Here is a 24477-nt window from a genome sequence, read left to right on the forward strand (position 1 = left end):
CTACATAATACCATCACATTCCAGCTGGATTTGTTGGGTCCCACCTTTTTAACTGGGTCCCACATTTACCATAAGGGAAGTCATTCCATCACCATGCTTTTTATTTCATGTGATCAATTAAGCAAATTGCCCTCGTATTTTCTGATATTGCGAATTCGCCCTCCATCTCCCTTTTTTTTTATTTTTAAATTAACTTAAAAAAATTTGTTTCATAAGATAGAGATAAGATCTGCATCACATTATCTTAGGTATATTATTGTTGTCGTAGACTACATTCTCGTTGTTAAATAATTTTCCTGTTATATAAGATGATTGGGAAAGGATAAGGGTAGCGGAAATAAAATTCACACTCATCGTGTGAAAGTTTTTTCACTGATATTAACAAATTATAATAATATTTCTTGGGGTACGACTTTTTCTTGAACACTACGTGAATGTAAGATGTTTCGCACCGAATTACTCTTTTTATTGAACAATAAGTCTTTGTAGAGATTACAAATTCAAATTCAATCAAATGTGTACTTTCGTGGAACTTATATATGAATTTGTTTTCTTATTAGTATGTAGTTATGTACTGTTAGATAATGTTAATTTTTAATTTAATTTTTGGCAAAGAGCCAAATATATTCATGTACTTTCGAAAATGATCAAAGAATACGCATCGTTATACTATTGGGTCATCGATACCCCTCCCGTCATACTTTGGAACAAATATACCCTTATTTTGGATGGAGTGCCACGTGGCAGCACCATATGAAAATGACCTTTTTTTTTTCTACCCGATTCGTTTTAAAAAATTCACCACCCGACTCGTTTTAAAATTCAGTTTTTTTAGTTTTTTTAAAGCATATATTTTGTAAAAACTGGATTTTTTTTTTGTAAAAACTGAAAAACAAAATTGCGAAATATATATTTTTAAGTTTTTCAGTTTTTTTAAAGTATGTTTTTTGTAAAAACCGAAAAAAAATATTTTTTGTAAAAATTGAAAAATATATATTTTGTAAAAACTGAAAGAAAAAAAAATTTGCAAAATATATATTTTTAAGTTTTTCAGTTTTTTTAAAGTATTTTTTTTGTAAAAACTGAAAAAAAAATATTTTTTAAAAAAATGCTTTAAAAACTGAAAAATATATATTCTGTAAAAACTGGAGAGAAAAAAAAAGGAATTTGCAAAATATATATTTTTCAGTTTTTTCAGTTTTTTAAAGTATTTTTTTTGTAAAAACTGAAGAAACAAAAAGATTTTGAAAATTTTTTTTTTTTTTTAAAAACTAATGCATATGTAGTCCACAACTTTATGAGAGTTTTTCTTTCTAGTTTTTACAAAAAAAATATTTTTTTTTCCAGTTTTTACCAAAAGAATACTTTAAAAAAATTGAAAAAACTTCAAAATATATATTTTGCAAATTATTTTTTTCCAGCTTTTACAAAAAAAATACAGTTTATACAAAATTTATGTTTTAAAAAAACTGAAAAACTGAATTCTAAAACGGGTCGGGTGGTGGGTTTTTTAAAACGGATCGGGTAAAAAAAAATGTCATTTTCATATGATGCTGGCACGTGGCACTCCATCCAAAATAAGAGTATATTTGTTCCAAAGTATGGCATGGGGGTATAGATGACCCAATAATATAACAAGGGGTATTCTTAGATCATTTTCAAAAGTACAGTGATATATTTGGCTCTTTGCCGTTTAATTTTCTTACACCCATAAATCATAATAGATTAGTATGATTAATCTAGATTCACGATAGTGTTAAGGGTCATTTCAGATGAATTATTTCCTACCAAGAATTTTTTTAGTACTTGCATTAATGGGTACCATTAATAATTTTTTTATTTCTAAAATTCGAATCCAAGATCACTACCGATTAAAATTGGTGTAGTCCCACGAGTGAAGTCCGGAGAAAGTAAAATCCACGTATATCTTACTCCCACGTTACCGTTAAAATTGATTCAAATCTAAAATAAAAAAAGCTTAAATCTACCAAAATCAAACCAATAAGAAAAAACAAAAATCAGACAGTAATACCCCACTTCAATGCCAAACTCTGTAAATTAAAAACTTCATCTTTTCCTCTGTCCTCAACTCCTCACTTCACACTTCAGATCTACTTTACCTCAAACTCCATCTTCCTTTATTATACAAACCACTCCTCTTCACACACACACACACACACAGTATTCTCTCTCTTTCTTTTCTTTAACAATAATGCAGCTCCGGTCAGCCGCCGCCGTGGTTGCGGTGGTTCTTTCGGTAGCTCTTTTGCTTTTACCTAATGCAACTGAAGCTCACAACATCACAAAGATTCTAGCAAAATACCCACAATTCTCAACTTTCAACCATTACTTAACCGAAACCCATCTCGCCGCCGAGATTAACAACCGTGAAACCATCACCGTCTGCGCCGTCGATAACGCCGGCATGGCGGAGCTACTCTCGAAACACCTCTCAATCTACACCATAAAAAACGTTATTTCACTTCACGTCCTTTTAGATTACTTCGGTGCTAAGAAACTCCACCAAATAACCAACGGTACTGCTTTAGCCGCCACTATGTTTCAAGCCACCGGTTCAGCTCCCGGTTCGACCGGGTTCGTCAATATAACTGATCTCAAAGGCGGTAAAGTCGGGTTCGGCCCGGCTGAAAACCACGGTAATCTTCCGGCGACATTCGTCAAAGCCGTTGAAGAAATACCGTATAATATATCCGTTATTCAGATCAGTACAATGTTGCCGTCGGCTGCAGCGGAAGCTCCAACACCGGAACCGAGTCAAATGAATATTACTTCATTAATGTCGGCTCATGGCTGTAAAGTATTTGCTGAAACTTTATTGTCTTCACCAGCTGAGAAGACATTTGACGACAATGTTGACGGCGGATTAACGGTATTTTGCCCTGGAGATGACGCGATGAAGAATTTTGCTCCGAAATTTAAGAAACTGACGGCGGAAGGGAAGCAGTCTTTGCTTGAGTATCACGGAGTGCCGGTTTATCAATCTATGGACAGCTTGAAATCCAACAATGGCGTGATGAACACGTTAGCTACTGACGGATCTAAGAAATACGATTTCGTTGTGCAAAATGACGGTAACGTTGTGACTTTGAAGACGAAGATTGTGACGGCCAAGATTACCGGAACTCTCATTGATGAACAGCCGTTGGCTATTTTTACTATTAATAAGGTTTTGATGCCGAAAGAATTATTTAAGACTGCACCTGCTGATACCCCGGCGCCGGCACCGGCACCGGAAGCTGATGCACCGTCGCCTAAAGGATCTAAGAAGAAGAAACATAAGGCGTCGCCGGCGGCTGATACTCCGGCGGATTCACCGGCGGATGGTCCTAGTGACGACGTTGCGGATTCGACGGCGGATGATAACGGCGCGTTTAGTTACAGTGTCGTTGGACCGGTGGTTGCCGGCGTTTTGAGTATGTGGTTTTTCTTTGTATTGTTGTAAGCTTTATTTTTGTTAGTTTTTTTTTGTTTTATATCTTTTTTGAAGATTAAAGGGGCTATTACTGTTAAATAAGTAATTAAGTATTGCAAATGTGGCCGTAATTTGTACTTTGTATTAGGTTTAGGATTGGCTAGTAGGTTTTGTGAGTGTCTTTATTTTTTTCCTTTTCTTTTAAAACTTTCTTTTTATTGGTGCTTATTTTGGTTTTTGTTGTTTTTTAGTATTATATTTGTTTATTAATTTATGAGTGGGTTTTTTGATATTGAGTTGTGAGTTGTGATCCATTAATTATGTCAGACTTGTTACATGTTTCAGCTGCCATTTTTGCCGTCCATTTTAAATTTCCATTTTTTAGTCTAATGATTTGGTATGTGAATTTACTCGTTTGATTAATTGGGTGATTTGCAAGAATGGTGGAAGTATGTGATCTTGATTTTTGGACCCTTTTTGCCTACTTTTCACCTTAAAAGTTTACCTACGAAGCAAGTGGGGGTTAAACAATTGACACTATTCATTTTCTAGGTTATTTTAGGTAATTTCTTGTGATTATTTTTAGAGCCAAATTGGCCAATTATGAAGTAAAAAGCTTCCTATTGAGAAGTTTTTTATCACAAGACTAAAACGCTAAACATTCCTATCTGATTAAAGAATAGTGAAGGGATCTCAATCATTGCTCATTAATTTGATTAATTTGAATTTGTGTCTAGTAGATACACTATGAAGTAAAGTGCTGCCTATTGAGCATAAGTCTTATATTATTTGGACTCAAACTGGAAATATCTTATTAAGAATAAAAAAATAATAACGTTACACATTATTCATGTGGTGTATTACACTTTGTTCCATTAATCCAAAAGGTGAAAAAATTGTGTTCTATTTTTGGCTATGTGGTGGAAAACTGGAGTGGTAGATATAGCTTAGGCACCGTTGCCTGTGACTGTGACAATTGACAAATTTCAGTGGTCCAATTTTGAAAATTATGGTGACTCCTCACTGCCCTTTGAATGAGACAACCAGTACTTGGTTTTTATGTTCGCCTTAAAATAGCTTTATCTATCTCACCAGTTTCGGTCGATAGAATCGCGGCTTATTTAATCGCCAATGAGACATTAAGAAATAACTTATTTTTATCCAATAAAGGAGCCATTAACTTTCTCCGTGATATAGTTTGATCTTATGTGATTTAATTTGAATTGATATGGAGTTTTAATTAAAATTATTACTTGAACAATTTGGGTACGTGATGTCCACCCATTTTAAGCTGGAACTTCGTTAATGAGAAGGGCAAATATGCTGGAGCTTCGTTTATGACAAGGGCAAATACCAAATGATTTGTTAAATGTAAATGTATGAATGGAGCAAAACGAAAGGCATTGAGCAATTCCAAATAGTGCATGGGCATATTTGGGGAGCTAGTTAGTTTTCGAACTGATAATTAAAAAATAATCATTATTTTACTGAAACACGAAAAGCTCCAGCATAATATGCTGGATTATGAAGCTTCTGCGTATAAACATCCAACATATTATGTTGGGACTCCAGCACATGAAAAGTTCCAGCATAATATGCGAGATTATGAAGCTCTTGCATATAAACTTCAAACATATTATGATGGAACTCCAGTACATTATAAAATTCCAGCATATTATGGTGGAAGCTCGTATGTAAAAAATTTGAACTTCAGCAATATTTTCGGATTTTTAAGAGTATACTAAATTTCGATTATTTTTGAAACTGTGACTATTTTTTAATTATCAGTTGTAAATATGGTTATTTCTCATCCCCCCCCCCCCCCCCATATTTGCACCTTTTCGGGCTTTTCACTTTGTAATATTATGTAACTGAGAACAAGAGCAAGTTATGCCTTATTCCACAACGTACAACGGTACAAGTCCCAAATCTAGTGTGACTTATCATGTTTCACTTATCATGTTTCTCTTATCAAGTCCCAAATCTAGCTTTATCTTTCACTTATCATGTTTCACCATTTATAAAAAGGCCCAAACAACAACAACAACGGGGTGAAATCACACAAGTGAGATCTGGGGAGGGTAGTGTGTACGCAAACCTTACCCCTACCCTGGGACAGAGAGGCTGTTTCCGATAGACCCTCGGCTCCCTCCCTCCAAGAACTCCTCACCTTGCTCTTGGGGTGACTCGAACTCACAACCTTTTGGTTGAAAGTGGAGGGTGCTCACCACTAGAGCAACCCACTCTTGTCTAAGTAGCAACAAGTTATAACAACAACAAAATACTAAGAAACTGAGGCGAAAGATAATAGGAAAACAACATGGACTACTAGCAATATGAGACAAGACAAACTATCTACAAGACTAACCCTAAAACTTATCGGTACAGAACAGAAATACGCTTGACTACCTACTAACCTTCTACCCTAATTCTCAACCTCCACACCTTCCTATCAAGGACCATGTCCTCGGTAAGTTGAAGCCGCGCATAAAAAGGACTAAAGATTCTCTATATTTTCACTGGCATAAAAATCTATGAAAGGACTATAAGACTACTAGAAAATATAGGACTTAAAGTAGATATTAGCATGGCCAACGTATTTCAAACTAATTGGTGTCGTCCATATAGATCTTTTCTTCCGTGCAACGTGTAGATAATATGACACAAAGATAAGTTGGAAATTACAGATTATTACTGCATATAGGAAATCAAAACAATTGCTATAAAAAAAATATTAACTTATGAATAAGATCAAAATAGTTACAGAAGAATTCAAGTACCAATATATCCTTCCTTCAGAGATGAATTGCAGAGCTTTCCTGGTCCAGACCATCCTTGTTGAAATACAGGAAACTCGTACTACCATCAAAAAATGATGTTATCGGCACAGGAGTAAACCCAGGGTAACCACTTTCTGCCTTTGCCAAGCATAAATCTTTGGTGTACTTGAAAATGCCATGTTTCTGAACAAAAGGTTGAGCTGCATACTCTTCAAACGGCATCCACTACAAGACAGTAGTACCATGTTAAGAAAGTATCGGTGTTTTTAAAAGCAAAAAGCGTACAAAAAAAACGACAAGGTCCACGGGATTTGATGCGAAAAGCACGAATTGAAGTGCACACTTCTTTGAAATGAAGCTCAAAATTTATGGAAAAACAAAAAAATACCAAACAATTTTAGGACTATAATAATTAAACTACAGTTAGAATAACTAATTTCAGTATTCACTACTACAATATGCTGATATTAGTCCAACTCCTCAAAGTTGAGAGTCAAAGTACTGACTGCTTCACTTTGTGCTCATCGTTTCACCCATGAAGCGATAACCTCTTGCTTTGCATCGTTTCATCGCTTAAAGCGATGAAGTGATGGCTTTTAATAACACTGGCGAATATTGTTACAAATTTGTACAATTGAACTTGACAAACCTGTGCTGCCTCAATTTCTAAATCTTGCTTTTGAATGTCAAATGATAAAGGGTGCATCATGCAAATGAAGAATAAGTCTGACTTGCCAAACAACGCCTTGTGTGTTTGCCTGTTGATAAGAAATGTTATTGCTGCAGAAATCCAGACATTGGGCAAAATTTTCTAGGTTTTGAATATGAGAAGAAAATTTTACACAAACAGTACTCCAGTCGCTCAAAATGCTACTTCCCCGTTTAAATAACTTTTCCTCCTTTGTCAACTGTTGAATTTAATCACCAAGAAATTCCAAAAGACATATCGCGGGAAACTAATCTTTTATCTAATATAAGCAAAATGTCGTCTTCATTTCAAATCGAATGTCCTCCTTCATACTGTGATATTCAAATTAACATGGCACGAGTTCCCTACCTGAATGCAAGCACTTCAAGAAATTCAGTATCAATCTGCAATAAATGAAACACAGCAAATCTTAGAGAAGCAATACCAGTCAAATTTTCAGTAGAAAATGACACATTATGTAGCTTCCAATATTCAATAAACTTACTCCTGTTTCTTCCTTTACTTCCCTTATTGCACCTTCAAATATATCCTCACCCTGCAGAATAAAAGCTCAACATACAGTTTAGAGGGCGTACGACTAACTTTTGCTGCTGAATTTAGCTCCAGCTAATGTTCATACCTCCTCAACAATGCCAGTAGGGATCTTCCATACTGCAGTTCCCTTTAATTTGCCGCTATTTTCTTGGACAACAAGCAACTAAAATCAAAAGATTTCCCGAACTTAGACTGGAAAATTGTGAATCCTACCAAGATGCTCAAGCATAGTGGTTGATCCAAAAGAAATATTTCTAATGATCAAAATATGTTTCCTTCATTGCAAACTTAATGTGCAATTACACTATTTACACACAGAGGTCTTTGATACATCAGTAAATCTACCAGTACGTAGCAAGTGCAAGGGAAAGACTTTATATGTTCAACACACTAAAAAGTGAAATTGCATCAGAATGGTTGTTAGCAGAGACTCCGTTTTTTTAGTAGAATAAATTGAAGTGTACAAAAACTTTTTTTCATAGGCGGGAAATGAAAATAAGCTCCGGCTCCATGTGGAGTCTCCGCTAACAACTGGCCTTCTGTACAAAGCTTTTTTTCATAGGCAGGAAATGAAAATAAGCTCCGGCTCCATCATGACAGACAGACACTAATTGGTTGAAAGCAACCATTAATCATCCTGAAAAGCCATTTTAAACACTGAGCAGATGCTATACCATAACCAGACACAGGGGTGGAACTAGAAGCCGGAATATGGTTTCGGTCGAACCAAGTAGTATTTGCTCAAATAATGTATTTGTGTTAAGAAATTCATTAAATACGTATAAATATTAAATTAGAACCCAGATATTAGTACTTGAAGTTGTCGTTCTAAAATCCAGAACCCATAAAGTTGGAATCATGGCTCCGCCTCTCCAGACAACCGCATTATTATACCCTTTACATGGATACAAAACCAGAAGAGGAGCAAATAGGTACATACAATGGAAGTAGCTATGAGTTACCTCTCTTTTCTCATTTAAGACTATAGCACCAATACCCACGCGGTGTGAGGCATTTGCTGGGATGGTATTCTCAGTTTCAGGAATCCAATACACAAGCATCAGGTAATGTGGTTCGGCATGGTGGTACCAAAACCCTTCCTGTGGTCAATGTCATACATTTGGATCAATTTCATCGCAAAGCTAGTGATATATTTTTCTCAACCTAAAGTATGATATGAGGTAGTTAAAAATCTGAGTTTGTACAATGATGTTGTTAAGTAGTTTCCTATAGTAGATTCTAACAAAAAACTCACGTTCAGAGTCAGGAGTGATTCTCTAATTTCAACCTCCAACATCTTAAAGAACAACATGATATATCACAATGCTGCCATAAGTCAATGGTTTTGGTTTTATTGGCAAATTTGTTTGTCTGAATATGTTTTTTTGACATGGTACAGATTTTAAGACTCTAATTAGAGTAGCAGGCTAGGTAGGACACGTTTAAGTATACAAAATGGATCCCAAAGAACCTCCTTATGTCAACGTAACAATATCCTATTCAAGTTCCAAAAAAGCATAGAGAAATCACCTTAACTGCAGTTTCAACCAAATTTACAAGTTCAATTGGCACTTTAATCCAAACACCCTTCTTTTCCTGCAAAATATATAATGTCAAACTAGAAGAAAAGAACTGAGAGACGAAATAGTAGTCCGCTACCATAAACACTGTATCTACACAGCTATTCTTGCTACACAGCTCACTTTATGCGACACTGAAAGTGGTTATAATATCATCCAAGTCGAAGACTGTCGAACAGCCATAAAAGAAGCCAGGAACCTAATTCCTATGAAAACTGCTAGTCTTGTTAGCCAAACAGGAAAACTATTGAGTCAATATATCAAGTCTTATTAAGTTTTCACCGCCATTGCTGTCAACAGAAGCTTCTCATTTTATACAACATCAACCACAAACACAATGGTGAATGATCTTCGAACAATATGAATGCCAGTAAGAAGGGGAAACATGTGGCTTAATGCCTTAACACATACAGCAACGAATAATGGACAAATAAAAAATTTGGTTTTTCTATTTCTCAAGCATAATTCAGTGGGAAGCTAAAAAAGGTGGACAGTCATCGTCAAAATAATGCTCATCTTTACTCAAAACTAAGAAAACAAGCAGCATACCTGCAAACTCCACTTGGATAATGAAGCTTTAAGCATGTTTTGGAAGACAGTGGTGTCCATAGGCTCCTTCAATTCCACTATAACTCCACCATGGTCATCATTTACCGCAGAAAGCAACTGATCCTTCTTGACACCATTTTGAAACATGAGTTTCTCCATAGGATCTCAACTTAGTCCAAATTTGTGCAGTAGAATTTTCTACTCAAAGCTGCTGGATTACATGAAGCTATCAGAAAAAGTTTAAAACCCCAGTTGGACTTTAATTAAAACACACACACACACACACCCACACACACGCACACACCCAAACACACTCACAGAGAGTTGAGAACAAAAGTATCTGAAAGTGACAATTATTGAAAGAAATAACAATGTTTCCAGAGTAAACATTTCCAGCTTACGTGATCGATTTTATCTTCAGCTCATCAAGCAAGAAATATGTACCTGACGCCAAGTTGCACGTCTAATCTAAACTTTTTTAAAAAAAATACCTAAAAATGCCTGTTAACTGGCCCATCCTATCCACACATAAAATGTCTGATCTTATTAAAATGATGATACTTTTCAGGCAGAATAAAAGAATTCAGAAAGAGAAAAAGTAGAAGTTCACTAGAAAACCCCAACTGTTTGATAAAAATTGTTCCAAATTGCACCCAATTGGTGTAGCCGTCAAGGAAGTAAGAAGAGAACTATGAGGTCTCATGTCCAAATTTCAGCGGATGCAAAAAATTATTAATATATGTGATTTCTTTCTATCTGCCCAAGTCTTGTGGGCAGAGTTACCAGTGCTTGTGTTGGTAGCAGACACCCAGCGAAATAGCCAAAGGGCGCGCAAAATGACTCCGACACCACTTATTTAATAAAAATTGTTCCAAATCATTTAGGCATGAAAATGATTGTATCCATCACAGAAATTAGGGGCAGCTCTAAGGCTTTGGGTAGTAAGGCCGTTGCCTTAGGCCCCCAAAATTTGAAGGCCCCAAATTTATTTTAAATTCTTATTATTATTACTATATACTATATAATTTATATAAATAATTAGTATAAAGAAAAGTGTTACAGTATATTTTTTGTTACTTGATTGAGATTTTTTTTTTTGATTTTGCACCGGGTGTCCGAGTCTCTTTGAGCCCCGACTAATCCCGGGGGTGCACAGGCCCTCGGCAAGGAGTTTCCCGCAAGTGCACCACGGTTAATTAAGGTTTTACCCAATCCGATGGCCCTCAGAAATTGTTTGCACCCAGTGGGTTTCGAACTTGAGACCTTGAAAAGGAGCAAACCCCAAGGCTCAAGTCAATTGCCACCAGGCCAACCCCTGAGGGTTTGATTGAGATTATTTTATACAATAAATTTATAAATTATAATAATTTTCTTTCCTCATTAATTAGTATATTTGCTTTACTCTTCAATTTTAATTTTATCTTTTTTATATAGGAATTAAGTTATATATATCGACAACATAATAAATATTTTTTACAATGTTCTCTAAAACTGCATGAACACAAAAGTATTCATGCACCGGTTTTCTTTTAGTGTAATTCGACATAGTATATTAGGTTATTTACAATTTATTTTAGATATTCACCAATAAGTGCTACTTAATTGAATGATCTACAATCACCGTTTAAATTGATCAGAAAGAGTAAATATTTTTGACACCGTCAATGCTCAAAATTTAAGCTATTACGTTATGTATGTTTTTTTTTCTTTCTTGTTTGTGATGATAGCCAAATCAAAATTTTCACTTTGAGTTCTGGATCTTCACGTCCGATAGTCGACCACTTTATTTTCTGTGCTCTTCTTCCTTCATTTTTTTTTTTTTTGATATTGGCTTTTTGTTTCTTAAATGATTAATTTGTTATTTGAAATGCAAAATTTATTGTTAGTGTAAATATTTTATAAAATAAATTTAAGGGCCTCTCAATTTGATTTCGCCTTGGGCCACGAGATCCGTTGAGCCGCCCCGACAGAAATACACTTGTATAACAAACTAAACTAGTTTTCCATGGTAAAAGCGAGAAAAACAAATTCTGCTTATATGAAAAGCATACATACTCCAGTCCATAAGAAAATGAAGCAAAGATAATCAAATTATAATTTACAGAGTAAATTGATACAGATAATTTACATACATAGTTCACTCCAACCAATTTGAGATTATGACAGTTGATTTGACGAACCAAAAACAACAAAATAACAACTGCACCTCAATTCCATCAAGTTGGGATCGACTACATGGATTCTCACTTACTATGTTTCTCCCTAAAACTCATCTCGCAATTTATATATTTTTGGTTTCCCACCCGGTGTCCAGTACTCCCTTTAGGGTCCCGACTAATACAGATTCACGCCGTGTAAATTGCTCCCTACTAAGATTTTTTTTTTCCATTCCTAAGGCTCGAGTTCAAAATCTCAAAATCTCTTACTAAGATTGGAGAACTCTTGATGGTAGATCAACATTTATATAAAGTTTACACATAAAACAGTACAAGAAGTTGTTAATAATGTTGGCACTCACTGTAAGTTTCTTCAAAATGGAGCTTCAGCTCGGGCAGGAGGAAAAAGTGAATATTAGGATCTAAAAAAGGGCGGAGATTCTCCCGAACTCTGCAACTGGAATTGCTGCTGCGGCGATGAATTGAATTCCGAATGAAATAAATAGGCGTTGGGGCTGTGGGGTGGAGGGGCAACTGTAGCCGCTAAAAAAACTACACTGCGCCGTAGGTGTAATGATGGGAATCCCACTGAAACGTTCCCAACGAATAAGACAACTAGTTAGTTGGTTTGCCTCATTTGAGCTCCCATTTCCCCATTACAAAAGCCGCCACGCTTGGCTTTACACTTTACACCTTGTTTGTATTGTTGTCACGTAACCTTTCATAATGTATTGTATCCTATCTACAGTATCATATTGTTTAACAAATACAATATTTAAATACATTGTATTGTTTGACGTCGTTTCATGATATCATGCACTAACAATATGATTACTATATAAAAAAAAAGATAAAATATGATTATTTAATAATAAAAAAGGGTAAAATAAGAGAAAAAAAGAAAAGAAACGACGTCACCACACCAAATCCGTCGTTTCATAAAATGACACTTTTCGTCGTTACATAACGATGGGTTTAACGATCCGATATAATAAAATTAAAGTAACAATCAGAACAAATATTGTATTTAAAGTAACATTACGATAGGTAACAACCGTCTAAATAAGTTGTTAGTGGTGGGAAATTACTTTAATTTCACCAAAGCAACAATAATATAGTAGAAATGTATAGTTTAGCCGTTCCTAAAAATAATAGCCGATAAAATATATATATTTTTATAATATATACATATTTTGTATATATTTTAGCTAGCGAATGCAAATGGTTTTGGACGACCGGCCAATTATATATTTTGCCCAATAATTTAGTCAGTCCGATTACAGTGGGACGAATGAATTTTTTTTTCAACTTTAATAACAGTTTCAAGTTCATGCTTTGAGAATAAGTAGCCCCGGAGGATAGGGCTCATTTCTCTCTTTAATAGGCCTTACCTAGCAAGTATTTGAATTTTCGAACTAGTGAGTTCTAAATACTTATAATCATACCAAAAAATATTCACTTCAGAATTTATAATTGATTACATATACATAACTTTTAAACCAACTATATCATTCAACAAAAGAATAATTTAGTCGGTCTCATTGCGGGTGTGATAAGATGAATGTAAATTTTTCACCTTTGGCAAGAGGTTGCGAGTTCGAGCTATGAGAATGAAGTAATTCTGAATGAAGATAATTTCTTCCTTTAATGAGCTTGAATTGTGGAACAAGTGAGTTCTAAATACATATAATTATACCGAAAAATATTCACTTTAGAATTTATAATCAAATTACATATACGTAAGTTTTAAACCAACTATGCTGGTCAAAATTTTGAAATTATTAAGCAATAAAAAAAAAAAAAGGGAAACCCAGTCATAGTAGTATTGTTACGACCCAAAATTCCATCATTGGAGTCATGATGGCACCTAGTCTCTAAGACTAGGTAAGCCGATTTTCATTGCATTTTTGAAGCCATTTTTTTTAAACTAACAGCGGAAATAATTACAATATACAACTTTCCAAGACTGGTAGTACTGAGTCACGAACTCTAACGAATACATGGAATGATCACGAGGACCGAATATACAATATTGTTTGATTACAAATTAACAGTACAATGAAATGAAAAGACTCCAAGGGACTGCGACGACTGAGCAGCTCTACCTTGAATCCTTACAATCCCGCTTTAACTCTGCTCAAGTCTGTTATCTTCAATACCTGGCTCTGCACAAAAACGTGCAGAAGTGTAGAGTGAGCACACCACAGCGGTGCCCAATAAATATCAAGACTAACCTCAATGGAGTAGAGACGAGGTACAATCAAGACTCTCACTAGTCTAATAACCTGTGCAATATAATATACAAAATAATAGGAAATAAATAATAATAATAATAATAATAATAATAATAATAATAATAATAATAATAATAATAATAATAATAATAATAATAATAATAATAATAATAATAATAAGGGCAGGATAAAACAACTAGTGATACGCACAACAGACAACAAGAATACCATTAATATCACTCAACAATTAATAAACACAACTATACTCAATTAAATCAAGCCCTTCAAATAAATGTATTTCACATAGTTCTTCCAGATAACTCTCTTTCAAATATAATTTTCTCAAATAATTATTTTTCAAATATAATTCTTTCAATAAATCTTTCCAAATACAATTTCCTCAAATAAATATCTTTCAAAATACAATTCTTTTATATAATACTTTCTAAGTAAAAATCCTTCCAAATAAATATTTTGAATATAATTCTTTCAATTAAAAAGTCACCATGTGACACCTCATTTCAAAATCATCAAAATACGGGTAAGCCCATTTTCATATTTTTCTTAAATACGGGTCTCATCCCATTTTCATATTTCCACGGCACCTTGTGCCCAAAATTAAATCATCATATTTGCCCGGCACCTCGTGCCCTCATTTCATATCACAACTGCACAGACAATTCACGTGCCAAATATCATTATTATTTTATCACAGCACCTCGTGCCCACATTTTATATCACAAATGTACGGATAATTCTCGTGCCAATATCCACATTTTATATCACAATTCACGGCACCTCGTGCCAATATTTTATTTTATAAACCGCCTGGCAATAGCCACATGCTTCCAATTTTAACATAAATTGGATTATTATCAATTTACTAACAATAAGACAAGTTGCACAAGGTATAAAAATAAACACAAGAAAATCACAACATCACATGAAAATTGTCAACACCACAACCCCACATCATCACATATCGTCCCTGACAATAGCCACCCTTATCGCTCATATTGCTACCCTTATCACTCCTATAGCCACCCTTATCGCTCCGCCCAGACAATATCAATAACCACCCTTATCGCTCCTATTGCCACCCTTATCGCTCCGCCCAGACAATATTCCAACAAACACAACAACGGTGAAATGCCACCCTTATACCCACATAATATCAACGGTGAAATGCCACCCTTATCTCCCCAAAATAGTAACTCACACAACACAATAATTTACACGGAAAATTAATACGATAATATAATAAAATCAATTCATATCACAATATGCCCAATGTTTGCAACCAAATTCCAAAAATATAACAAAATCAATTAAATTCACATCAAATAGCCAAAAGCTCCACACAATGCGTACAACACCCAAAAACAATCAATAGAGATAGAAATTACTCAACATAAAGCAAAGCCTTCATAAAAATCAAATTTTCAATAATTATATAAACACCTCTTCTTAAGCTCATTTAATTAATTATTTGATGAGGGAAAAATCCAAAATGAAATTAAATTTCAATAATTATCAAACCAGCAAATTCACGAAATTTCATAATTAATCAAATAACAACCACATCACATTGTCATATAACAACATAGTCAACAACAAGGATTTAGGCACGACAAGTTGATGATTAAATATATGCCAACAATTATCCAATTTACTATACAATATGATCAAGACTTTAACTCAATAAAACTTGCATATATAAACCAAGTACGTATTCGTCACCTCGCGTACATGGTTTTCAATTACACAAATTGCACATAAGACACAATGCCTAAGGGAAAATTTTTCCACTAGAGGTTAAGCAAGACACTTATCTTTTTGAAGTTTGGCTGATATTCCAAAATAGCTTTCTTGCTTGAATTGACCTCCGGACAACTCAAATCTATCCAAATTAATTGTATAACTCCATTAAAATTTGTCGGAAATAATTTCGGATAATAATACGCCGACTTAAAAATTTATTCCAAAAAGTCAACAAAAGTCAACGCGGGACCCGCCTCTAGGAACACGACATAATTTTCATGAAATCCGAATAACCATTCCGATACGAGTTCAACCATACCAATTTTATCGAATTCCAATAACAACTCGACTTCCAAATCTTAAATTTTCGTTTTTGGTTTCCTCCATTAAATCCGAATTAAATGATGGATTCAAAGACATAATCATGGAAATTAATTAAAACTGGATAAGAATCACTTAACTCAAATACCCACGCAAGAATCTCTCCAAAAATAGCCTTTTAACGAGCTCCAAATTTAATTTTTGAGTTATGAACTCAAACCCCCGTTTTTGGGACTTTTAATTCTTACCAGATAGGCCTTCTTCGCATTCGCGAAGCACAAAAATGTGCTGCCCAGATTCCTTCTTCACGTTCGCGATATCCTCATCGCGTTCGCGATGCCTTCCGACCTCTACCCTTCGCGTTCGCGAGACACGAGTCACGTTCGTGAAGGCTTAACGCCAGGCAGGCCCCCAACTCCCTTTCCTCTTCGCGTTCGCGTCTGCCCATTCGCGTAGGCTTTCCTCATCTCCTTCTTCGCATTCGCGGCTTCTTCATCGCGTTCGCAATGGGCAAATCCCAGCCGTCCAAAATCCTTCTTCGCGAACGCGTGAGATCCTTCGCATTCGCGAAGAACAATACCAAATATCAGTTCCAGCAGTTGCAAAACAAGGAGAAACGATCCGAAACCATTTCAGAACTCACTCGAGCCCCCCGGGACCTCAACCAAACATACCATCAAATCCCAAAAAATCATACGAACTTAGTCGAACCTTCAATTCACCTCAAACAACTCGAAAATCACGAGTCATACCCCAATTCAAAATCTATGAACTTTGAACTTTCAAATTCTATAACTTGTACCGAAACACATCAAATCAATCCAGAATGACTTCAAATTTTGCACACAAGTCATAATTAACATTATGGACTTACTCCAACTTTTGGAATCGGATTCCGACCCCGATATGAAAAAGTCCATTTCCGGTCCAATTCTTCAAAAATTCGACCTTCGCCATTTCAAGTCCAAATTGGCTACAGACCTCAGATTCACAGTTCGGACATGCTCCTAAGTCCAAAATCACCCAATGGAGCTAACGGAACCGACAGAACTCTATTTCGGAGTCGTCTTCACACAGTTCCGACTACAGTCAAAATCCTAAGACTTAAGCTTCCGTCTTAGGGACTAAGTGTCCCAAATCACTCCGAATCATCCGTAAATCAAGCTCGACCATACATGCGGGTCATAATACATATTGCGAGGCTGCTCGAAACCTTAAGTCACTGAATGGGATATAAATTCTTAAAACGACAAGTCGGGTCGTTACAAGTATCTAGGATTTCTAGTACATGGGTACACTACTAAAAAAGGGAGAAAAATGTACTAAGTGAGAATTGATCTCTATAAATTCCTCTTGGTAAATAACCCAACCTTCAAACAAGTGCAACATTCATCCTTTTTGAAGCATAGGTGTCAACAGTTAATATTATACCAATTTTAAAAAATATGTACATAAAATATTTAATTTTGCAGAGAAACCATGGGTTCACGTGTCCTGTAATCTTTTCTATAAATTTGACCCTGAACCCGGTACACAAAGTATCTCGCGTTCACGCAAGATCCAGAAAAGGGAAAAGTGAAAATAGCAAACATGCAAAACAAAAAAAACAAAAAACAAAAAAAGGAATGGCTGCCAAACCCATAAACGACCCCTTAAACTCGGCTCCACTTTTTATTTTGACACCTTTACTTTGGTCTTTTCCATTTTGACACTCCAACTCATTCCCTCATGTGCCACTTAAACAAAAAACGCATGGCCTTTTTTAAAAGTCATTCGTGTAAGCGCCGCCCACGTGTAAAGCCAACCAATTATTCTCTGCCACTTGGATATATCATCCACCTAGGACCCCCAACACGTATCAATTAACCCCGATCCGGTGAGACTAACCAACGATGGACTAAAGGGTTAAAACAAAATAACCCCTTTCATTTTTACCTATAATAATCTGCTTTCTCTCACCCCGCTAACCAAAATCCCAAACCCTATTAGATAAAACCATCGATTTTCAGTAGATTTTCGTTCGTGCGAAGGTTATACTGTGAACATCGGCTTCAATTGTCGCTCTATTTCATCTAGTTCTTGCTGGTAAGTTCTTACATACCCCTATTTTAATGGGTTTTTTTTTACCATTAGGGTTTTTATATCTTGTTTTTAAATCTTCTGATGTGTCACCTTCTTTTGGCGTTTTTCCTTTTTATTGTAGGGTAAAGTTGATATAATGTCAGCTGAAGAATATATTCTTGTCCGTTTTTACCAAGGTGGTACTTTTATCAAAGATTATGTCGCCAAATACGTTGGTGAGAGTGAGGCAAAAGAGTATCCAATAGATAAAGACCACTTTTCATTGGTTGAATTTTTGTATTATACAAGGCAACTGGGTATGTTATTATTGGTTTTTTTTAATGTCTTTAACTCTAGGTCAAAAAAGTTATACTGGTTAAAAATGATGAACAATTATATAATATTGTCTGCTACTGTAAAGAGGGGGTCCTGAACATATTTGTTAATCATGTTATTGAAGAACCACCTTTGGAGATGGTCCTTATTGCTCTTATTTGTGGGTCCGAGGTGGTTGAAGCCACTAATAATGAGTCTAGGGCAACTTTAGATGGTGGCTTAGGTGATATAAATGCAGAACAACAGTATGGTAATGAAATTGTGGAGGTTGTAGTAGACAAAGTTACTGAAAACACTAATGTAGATGGTGTTGAAAATTCAGAGCTAGATTTGTCAGATTTGCTTAGTAGTGACACTGATTTAGATGATATACTTGAGGGAGATGATCGAGAATTAGATGGGGAGTAAAGAGCTATAAGAACATAAAAAGAAGAAATAATTTGCAGAAAGAAAAGGGGAAACAAAGGCTGAAGAAGAAGAGGATGTCACCTATTACAACAGAGGAGGTTGAGCTGGGAGAAGCTAGAGCAGACAAAGGTTTTGATAAAATTAATAGGCCAAGTAAGAAATATAAATATACTAGTAAATTAGGGGGGATGAGGATTACTATGATAGTAGTGACAAAGGAAGTGATGACAGTCAAGATGAGCTAGATATGCTTGCAGAACCTGGTGTTGACTTACCAGCTAGAAGAAGTAGTAAGAAGCTCAGGTTTGACCCAGAATGTTGGCTTGCTATTTTTGAACTTGGTATGGTCTTTGAAGGTGTTGAAAAATTTAGGAAGGTTGTTCAATCCTATGTTGTTGAGAACAAAGTGCAGTATACACTTAGGCCTAATAAAAAATATAGAGCTAAAGTTAAGTGCAAAAGTAAGTATTTGTGCAAATGGGAGCTATATGCAAGTAGAGATAGAGATTGTGGAGATTTCATAGTGAAGAAATACCATCCATGGCATAAGTATACTAATAAAAATAAAAATAAGTTGTGCACTTCTAAATACATTACAAGAAAATTCAAGGACATGATAGTATCTCAGCCAAACATTAAACTATGGGAGATTCAAAAATGGGTTAGACAGAAGCTTGGTTTATATGTTGGGAGGACTATGGCATACAGGGTTGAGGCAATTGTAACGAAAGATTTTATGGGGGACTGGAAGCTGGAATTTTCCAGATTGGCTGATTATGCTGGTATGATTAGGAGGACAAATCCAGGGAGTTCTTGCTGGATTACAACTGACAGGGACAGTGTACCAGGGAAGAACATGTTTGTTTACTTTTATGTCTATTTTGATTCCCTTAAAAGGGGTTGGTTAGAAGGTTGCAGAAAAATTATTGGTTTTGATGGATGCTTATTGAAAGGGTTGTGTAAAGGTAAGTTATTAGTAGTTGTTGGCAAAAATGGGAACAATCAGATATTTTTAATAGCATGGACAATTGTGGACCAAGAGATAAAATACTTGGACATGGTTCATTCAACACCTGAGTGCTGACTTGGAGTTAGGAGATGGTTTCAACTTAACAGTAATGTCAGACAGTCAAAAGGTAATCTTCAGCTTACACTTATTTTACTGTTGTCTGCTATTCTTAACTTCAATTAAATAATATTAACTTTACTGTTGTCTGCTATTTTTACATGGACTAATACCTGAAATTGAAGATTGTTTATCAATGACAGAGCATAGGATATGTGCTAGACATATATGGTTCAACTGGGAAAAGAAATGGAAAGGTGAAGAAAGAAGAATATAATTATGGAGACGTGCCAAGTCTTTCTTTGTAGTACAGTTCAAGGATGAGCTTGCAAGATTGGAAATGTTGGGGAGAAACATATGTGAGGATGTTCTGGATTACAACACAGAAGTATGGGTAAGGGATTATCTTTGTCCTGTGTCTAAATGTGATGTTGTTGAAAATAATATGTGTGAGACATTTAATTCATGGATAGTGGTACCTAGGCACAAGTCAATTATAACTATGTTAGAGGAAATCAGACACAAAGTGATAACTAGAACTGTTGATATGGTTTTGAGATTTCTGATGGTGATATTAAGCATATTGTTGATTTAAGAGAGAAGAATTACACTTGTAGAACGTGGATGTTGAGATAAATTCCATGTCCTCGTGCTATTTGTTCCCTATATCACTTAGGACAGAATCCAGAAGACTTGATTGAACATTGGTACAGAAAGACCACCTTCATGAAAGCTTACCAGTATTTTAAACAGCCTATTCCCAACATAAAGATGTGGCCAGAATTATCAAATCCCTCTATTGAGCCACCTAAACCAAAACCAATGCCAGGAAGACCTAAAATATACAGGAGAAGAGCAAAGGATGAGCCAAGAAAGAAACATGGCAAGCTGTCAAAGAAAGGAGTGAAGACGACTTGTTCAAAGTGTCATTAGTTAGGTCACAACAAAACTGCATGCAAATCAGGGGTAAGATCAATTAATTTTTTATGATTTTAGCATTCTATAATTTACACTAATTGTTTATGCTTTTAGCCTAACATAGGAGATACTCAAGCAAGTCAATCAACTCATAGAAGTCAGCCAACTCCAAGGAGGAATCCAACCTCAACCATGCCTAGCATTCCATCCTCAATTTGTGAGGACACATCTGCTGTGAAAAGATATGGTCAGAGTCAGTCCAGTTCTATAGGAAAAGGAAGAGGAAGAGGAATGGAAAATGACCTAGGAAGGGGATATTTTAGATCACAGGAAGGGGCATAGGCACACAACAAACATCTGAAACTCAACAAACAGTAGGATATAAGAGGCCTAGGCTGTCTGATTTTGGTGTTTATCAAGACACAATGACTGGAAGAACTGTCATGAATGTAAGTTATACCTCTGTTATAATTTTTTTTGTTTAAGTTAGTAGCAGACTCTAATATGTTATTATTTTGCAGCCCCGTAACCCTTCTGAGAGGGTGATAACACCTGGTACATATAGGGTGATAGCACCTGCCAAGAATATGAGGCCTTCCAGCCAAGACACGGAGGGAGAAAACAATTAAGTTTCTTTAGATTTCTTTATCTATATTGTAGTGGTTGTTAAGTCCTTCTGTTGTTGACATTGTTGGTGTTTTTTAGGATTGCAACTACATATTGCAACTGTAAATAATTAAGCTATGTTTTTTGTGATTGCAAACTTAAACAGCTTGTTGCTTTTGTTTTCGTGTTAGAAAATTTCAGTTGTTAACACTTTTGTTGCTTTGTTGCTTTTGGTTTCGTGTTAGAAACAACTTGCTGCTTTGTTCCTTCTGTTGTTAGCAAATGTCACAGCTTTAAGACCAAAGTATTAGCCAATTTCAGAGATTCAGTTGTTTGCCATTTTAACAGATTATGCAGCGAAAGAAATAATAAGTCAGCCAGCAACCTTCAACAAAGACTAATTCATTTCTTCATAAATGTACATATGCAAAAGACAATATATAGATAGGTACAATATTCGATTTTTTTCATTAACAAACACAAGATCGCCATCAACCTTCAATCTCACCCAAAAACTAACAATAATATTGCCAGCAACCTTCAACAATGGTCTTCTTAGCTTCAATCAACAAAATGCAAGCACGACCAAATAATTCCACGCAATGACACGACTATAAACACAAAAATCTACTTCTTCCTTGCCCGAGCCAATTTCGCTTCATTTTCTTTGACCCTTTTTAGCAAACCATTAATGGTCTTCTTAGCTTGATCGAGAAAGTCTTCGTCATACCATATAAAGTAGTCACAAGCATCTCGATCATTCAAAAAAGGATGAATCATAAAAAAATATTTAAAAAATTAACCCAATTTGCTAAGCATAAGTGCAAAAAGATGACCGACTTACTTTGTCCAATTTACACCCATAAAATCGACGACATAGATTTTTGGGGGACCGTGAAATTTTCAGCTTTGCGTTATAACCACAACAACAATAATCCAATCCCTTTAGAGAAATCTCTTCTCATTGCGACATGGGAAGAAGAAGAAGACTAGTATAATAGAGTTCAATTTCCTATAAATTTAACGTAAGATTCAACAAATTGAAGAAAAAATGCAGTCTTTGAATATTGATGGAGATGGAACTTTTGAGATTTATGGCTTATTTTGCAATTGTTAATGAAGAAAGAGATAGGAAAAGCAGGTAAAAATAGCACGGGGTTAGCCAGTTTTCGGACTGGTAATTGAAAAATAGCCAGCGTTTGTAAAGTCATTGAAAAATAGCCAATATTTTGCTATAATACGAACCGGTCCAGCATAATATACTAGAGATTGGTGCACCTGTGCGTGAACTTCCAGCATATTATGTTGGAGCTCCAACACGCTGAAAGTTCCAGCATAATATATTGGATATTGGAGCACTTGTATATGAACTTCCAGCATATTATGCTAGACCGGTATATTATACTGGAACTCCAGTATATTATGTTGGAGTTCCAGTATATAATGCTGGAATATTTTCCGGATTTTGAACATTGTTTTCGTTCAGATTTATCTTTATATGAAAAGTGGCTAAATTTCGATTATTTTTGAAACTGTGACTATTTTTTAATTATCACTTGTAAATCTGGATATTTTTGAATTTCTCCCGGAAAGCGGGTATAAAAGGGGGCCCAACGGTAAGATTTATTACCGTTAAAATGGGACTGAAATTAGAGACTCGCGCGCGACCTGGGTGTGAAAACTCACTCAATGTGACAAGTCAGCATTTTGTGTTTAAGTGGCACACGACGGAATGAATTGGAGTATCAAAATAAAAAAGGCCAAAATAAGAGTGTCAAAATAAAAAACGGAGTCGAATTTAAAGGGCCGATTATGGGTTTGGCCAAAAGGAATTTAGCTATATACCTTCAATGAAGTAAAGAAAAACAGTATCAAGAGAATTGAGCTGTGATAATAGGTTAATTATCATTTGTATTCATTGATTGATATATAAGGTAAATGACAAAGCTTAAATCCACTCAAAAGACTTGTTCCTAACTTGAAGCCATCACACGTTGACATTGACACCTGATAGTGAGCATTAAGCTCCAAGCAAAGTCGCACGGTTCACACCCCAAGAGATTTGTTGTACGGTATTAAGAAACGGGATATTTTGAGGACTCTAATTTCTAAAAAAAAATCCTTCTTAAATTAATCATTGGCGTTTGAAATTTATTGACGTGATTTATTTTAATTTTCAAGCAGAGGCGGAATCAATATTTGAAATTTATGGGTTTAAGATTAAAATTCTTGTAAGTTACTGGGTTCTAACTTAATAATTTGTGCATATTCAATGAATTTGTTAAGACAAATATAAGATTTGGACCAAAATTACTGGGTTCAACCGAACCCGTAGCTGAAGAGCTGGCTCCGCCCATGTTTTCATGTATATGACCTATTTAAGAGATAATACTCTCTATTAAGAATTTTTCAATTTTCATAAATTACAAGGTAAGAGATCTTATTCATTTTAGAATGTGGTTGGTTTCTTTTGAAAAATATTAGAGTCTGGTTACTCATAAAGGATGCTAATTAGCTCAATAGTCCATTAATTTGTCCTTCACCTAATATCGTATTACTAGCCTATGCAAATATTATTATAAGTGTTGAATTTTTTTATTATAATAATAAAAACGGCTAACGTTTTGAGTAGCTAAGATCAATCTCTACATCTAGAAGATATTTAGGGTATGACAATAGAAGTTTATTTGAATCATGAGGACTCTCTGACGATTGATAAATCAAGCCGTAATTGTTGAGGGAAAAATATGTAAATCTCCTAAACTAGTACTATTTACGTTCAAATACTAAAATTTCCTAGTCAAAGTCGTTATTAGGCAAACAAATCCGTCCACGGTCTTATATGACCAGAAACGAAAGGACAGATTTTGTTTGAATACAAAGTATGACAAAATTGGATAAACTGACAGACGAAACTGCAAGGGATCGTTTGGTTTGAATACAGCTTATGTCGGAATAAGTTATGCTGGGATAAATTATGTTGAAATTAGTTATTTTGGTATGTTTTTTATCCATTATTTGATAT

The 24477-nt window shown here is 35.1% G+C and overlaps 2 protein-coding genes across 3 annotated transcripts; one reads left to right on the forward strand and one right to left on the reverse strand.

Moving 5' to 3' along the window:
- The first annotated feature begins 1940 nt into the window (after positions 1–1940).
- On the forward strand, positions 1941–3723 carry LOC104108310 (fasciclin-like arabinogalactan protein 1). The gene has a single exon (XM_009617311.4). It carries the CDS (start codon positions 2213–2215, stop codon positions 3461–3463), a length of 1251 nt encoding a protein of 416 aa, XP_009615606.1. The 5' UTR covers positions 1941–2212; the 3' UTR covers positions 3464–3723.
- Positions 3724–6015: 2292 nt separating this feature from the next.
- LOC104108311 (nudix hydrolase 2-like) lies at positions 6016–12408 on the reverse strand. Of its 2 annotated transcripts, none has more exons than XM_070182020.1 (9): positions 12104–12408; positions 9586–9793; positions 8987–9052; positions 8419–8556; positions 7542–7619; positions 7407–7457; positions 7271–7305; positions 6863–6971; positions 6016–6438 (listed from the first exon to the last, which is right to left on the reverse strand). In XM_070182020.1, the coding sequence occupies exons 2-9, from the start codon at positions 9742–9744 to the stop codon at positions 6229–6231; spliced, it is 846 nt and encodes a 281-aa protein (XP_070038121.1). In that variant the 5' UTR covers positions 9745–9793; positions 12104–12408; the 3' UTR covers positions 6016–6228. The 2 variants fall into 2 exon arrangements, with proteins under 2 accessions (XP_070038121.1, XP_009615608.1); XM_009617313.4 differs by having other exon boundaries at positions 9586–9796; positions 12104–12391.
- Between the last annotated feature and the right edge of the window lie 12069 nt (positions 12409–24477).

This window comes from Nicotiana tomentosiformis, chromosome 8 (assembly GCF_000390325.3).
Source record: "Nicotiana tomentosiformis chromosome 8, ASM39032v3, whole genome shotgun sequence".
In the NCBI taxonomy this organism is placed as follows: domain Eukaryota; kingdom Viridiplantae; phylum Streptophyta; class Magnoliopsida; order Solanales; family Solanaceae; genus Nicotiana; species Nicotiana tomentosiformis.

What these genes read in the sequence shown, in the direction of transcription:
- LOC104108310 (XM_009617311.4), top strand. Translation starts at nt 2,213, where the DNA reads ATGCAGCTCCGGTCAGCCGCCGCCGTGGTTGCGGTGGTTCTTTCGGTA.
- LOC104108311 (XM_070182020.1), bottom strand. Translation starts at nt 9,744, where the DNA reads ATGGAGAAACTCATGTTTCAAAATGGTGTCAAGAAGGATCAGTTGCTT. An exon ending in TCTTAAATGAGAAAAGAGAG is followed by an intron (nt 7,620 to 8,418) that starts GTAACTCATAGC and finishes TTTTGATTTTAG; the next exon opens with TTGCTTGTTGTCCAAGAAAA. An exon ending in TAGAAATTGAGGCAGCACAG is followed by an intron (nt 6,439 to 6,862) that starts GTTTGTCAAGTT and finishes ACTGTCTTGTAG; the next exon opens with TGGATGCCGTTTGAAGAGTA.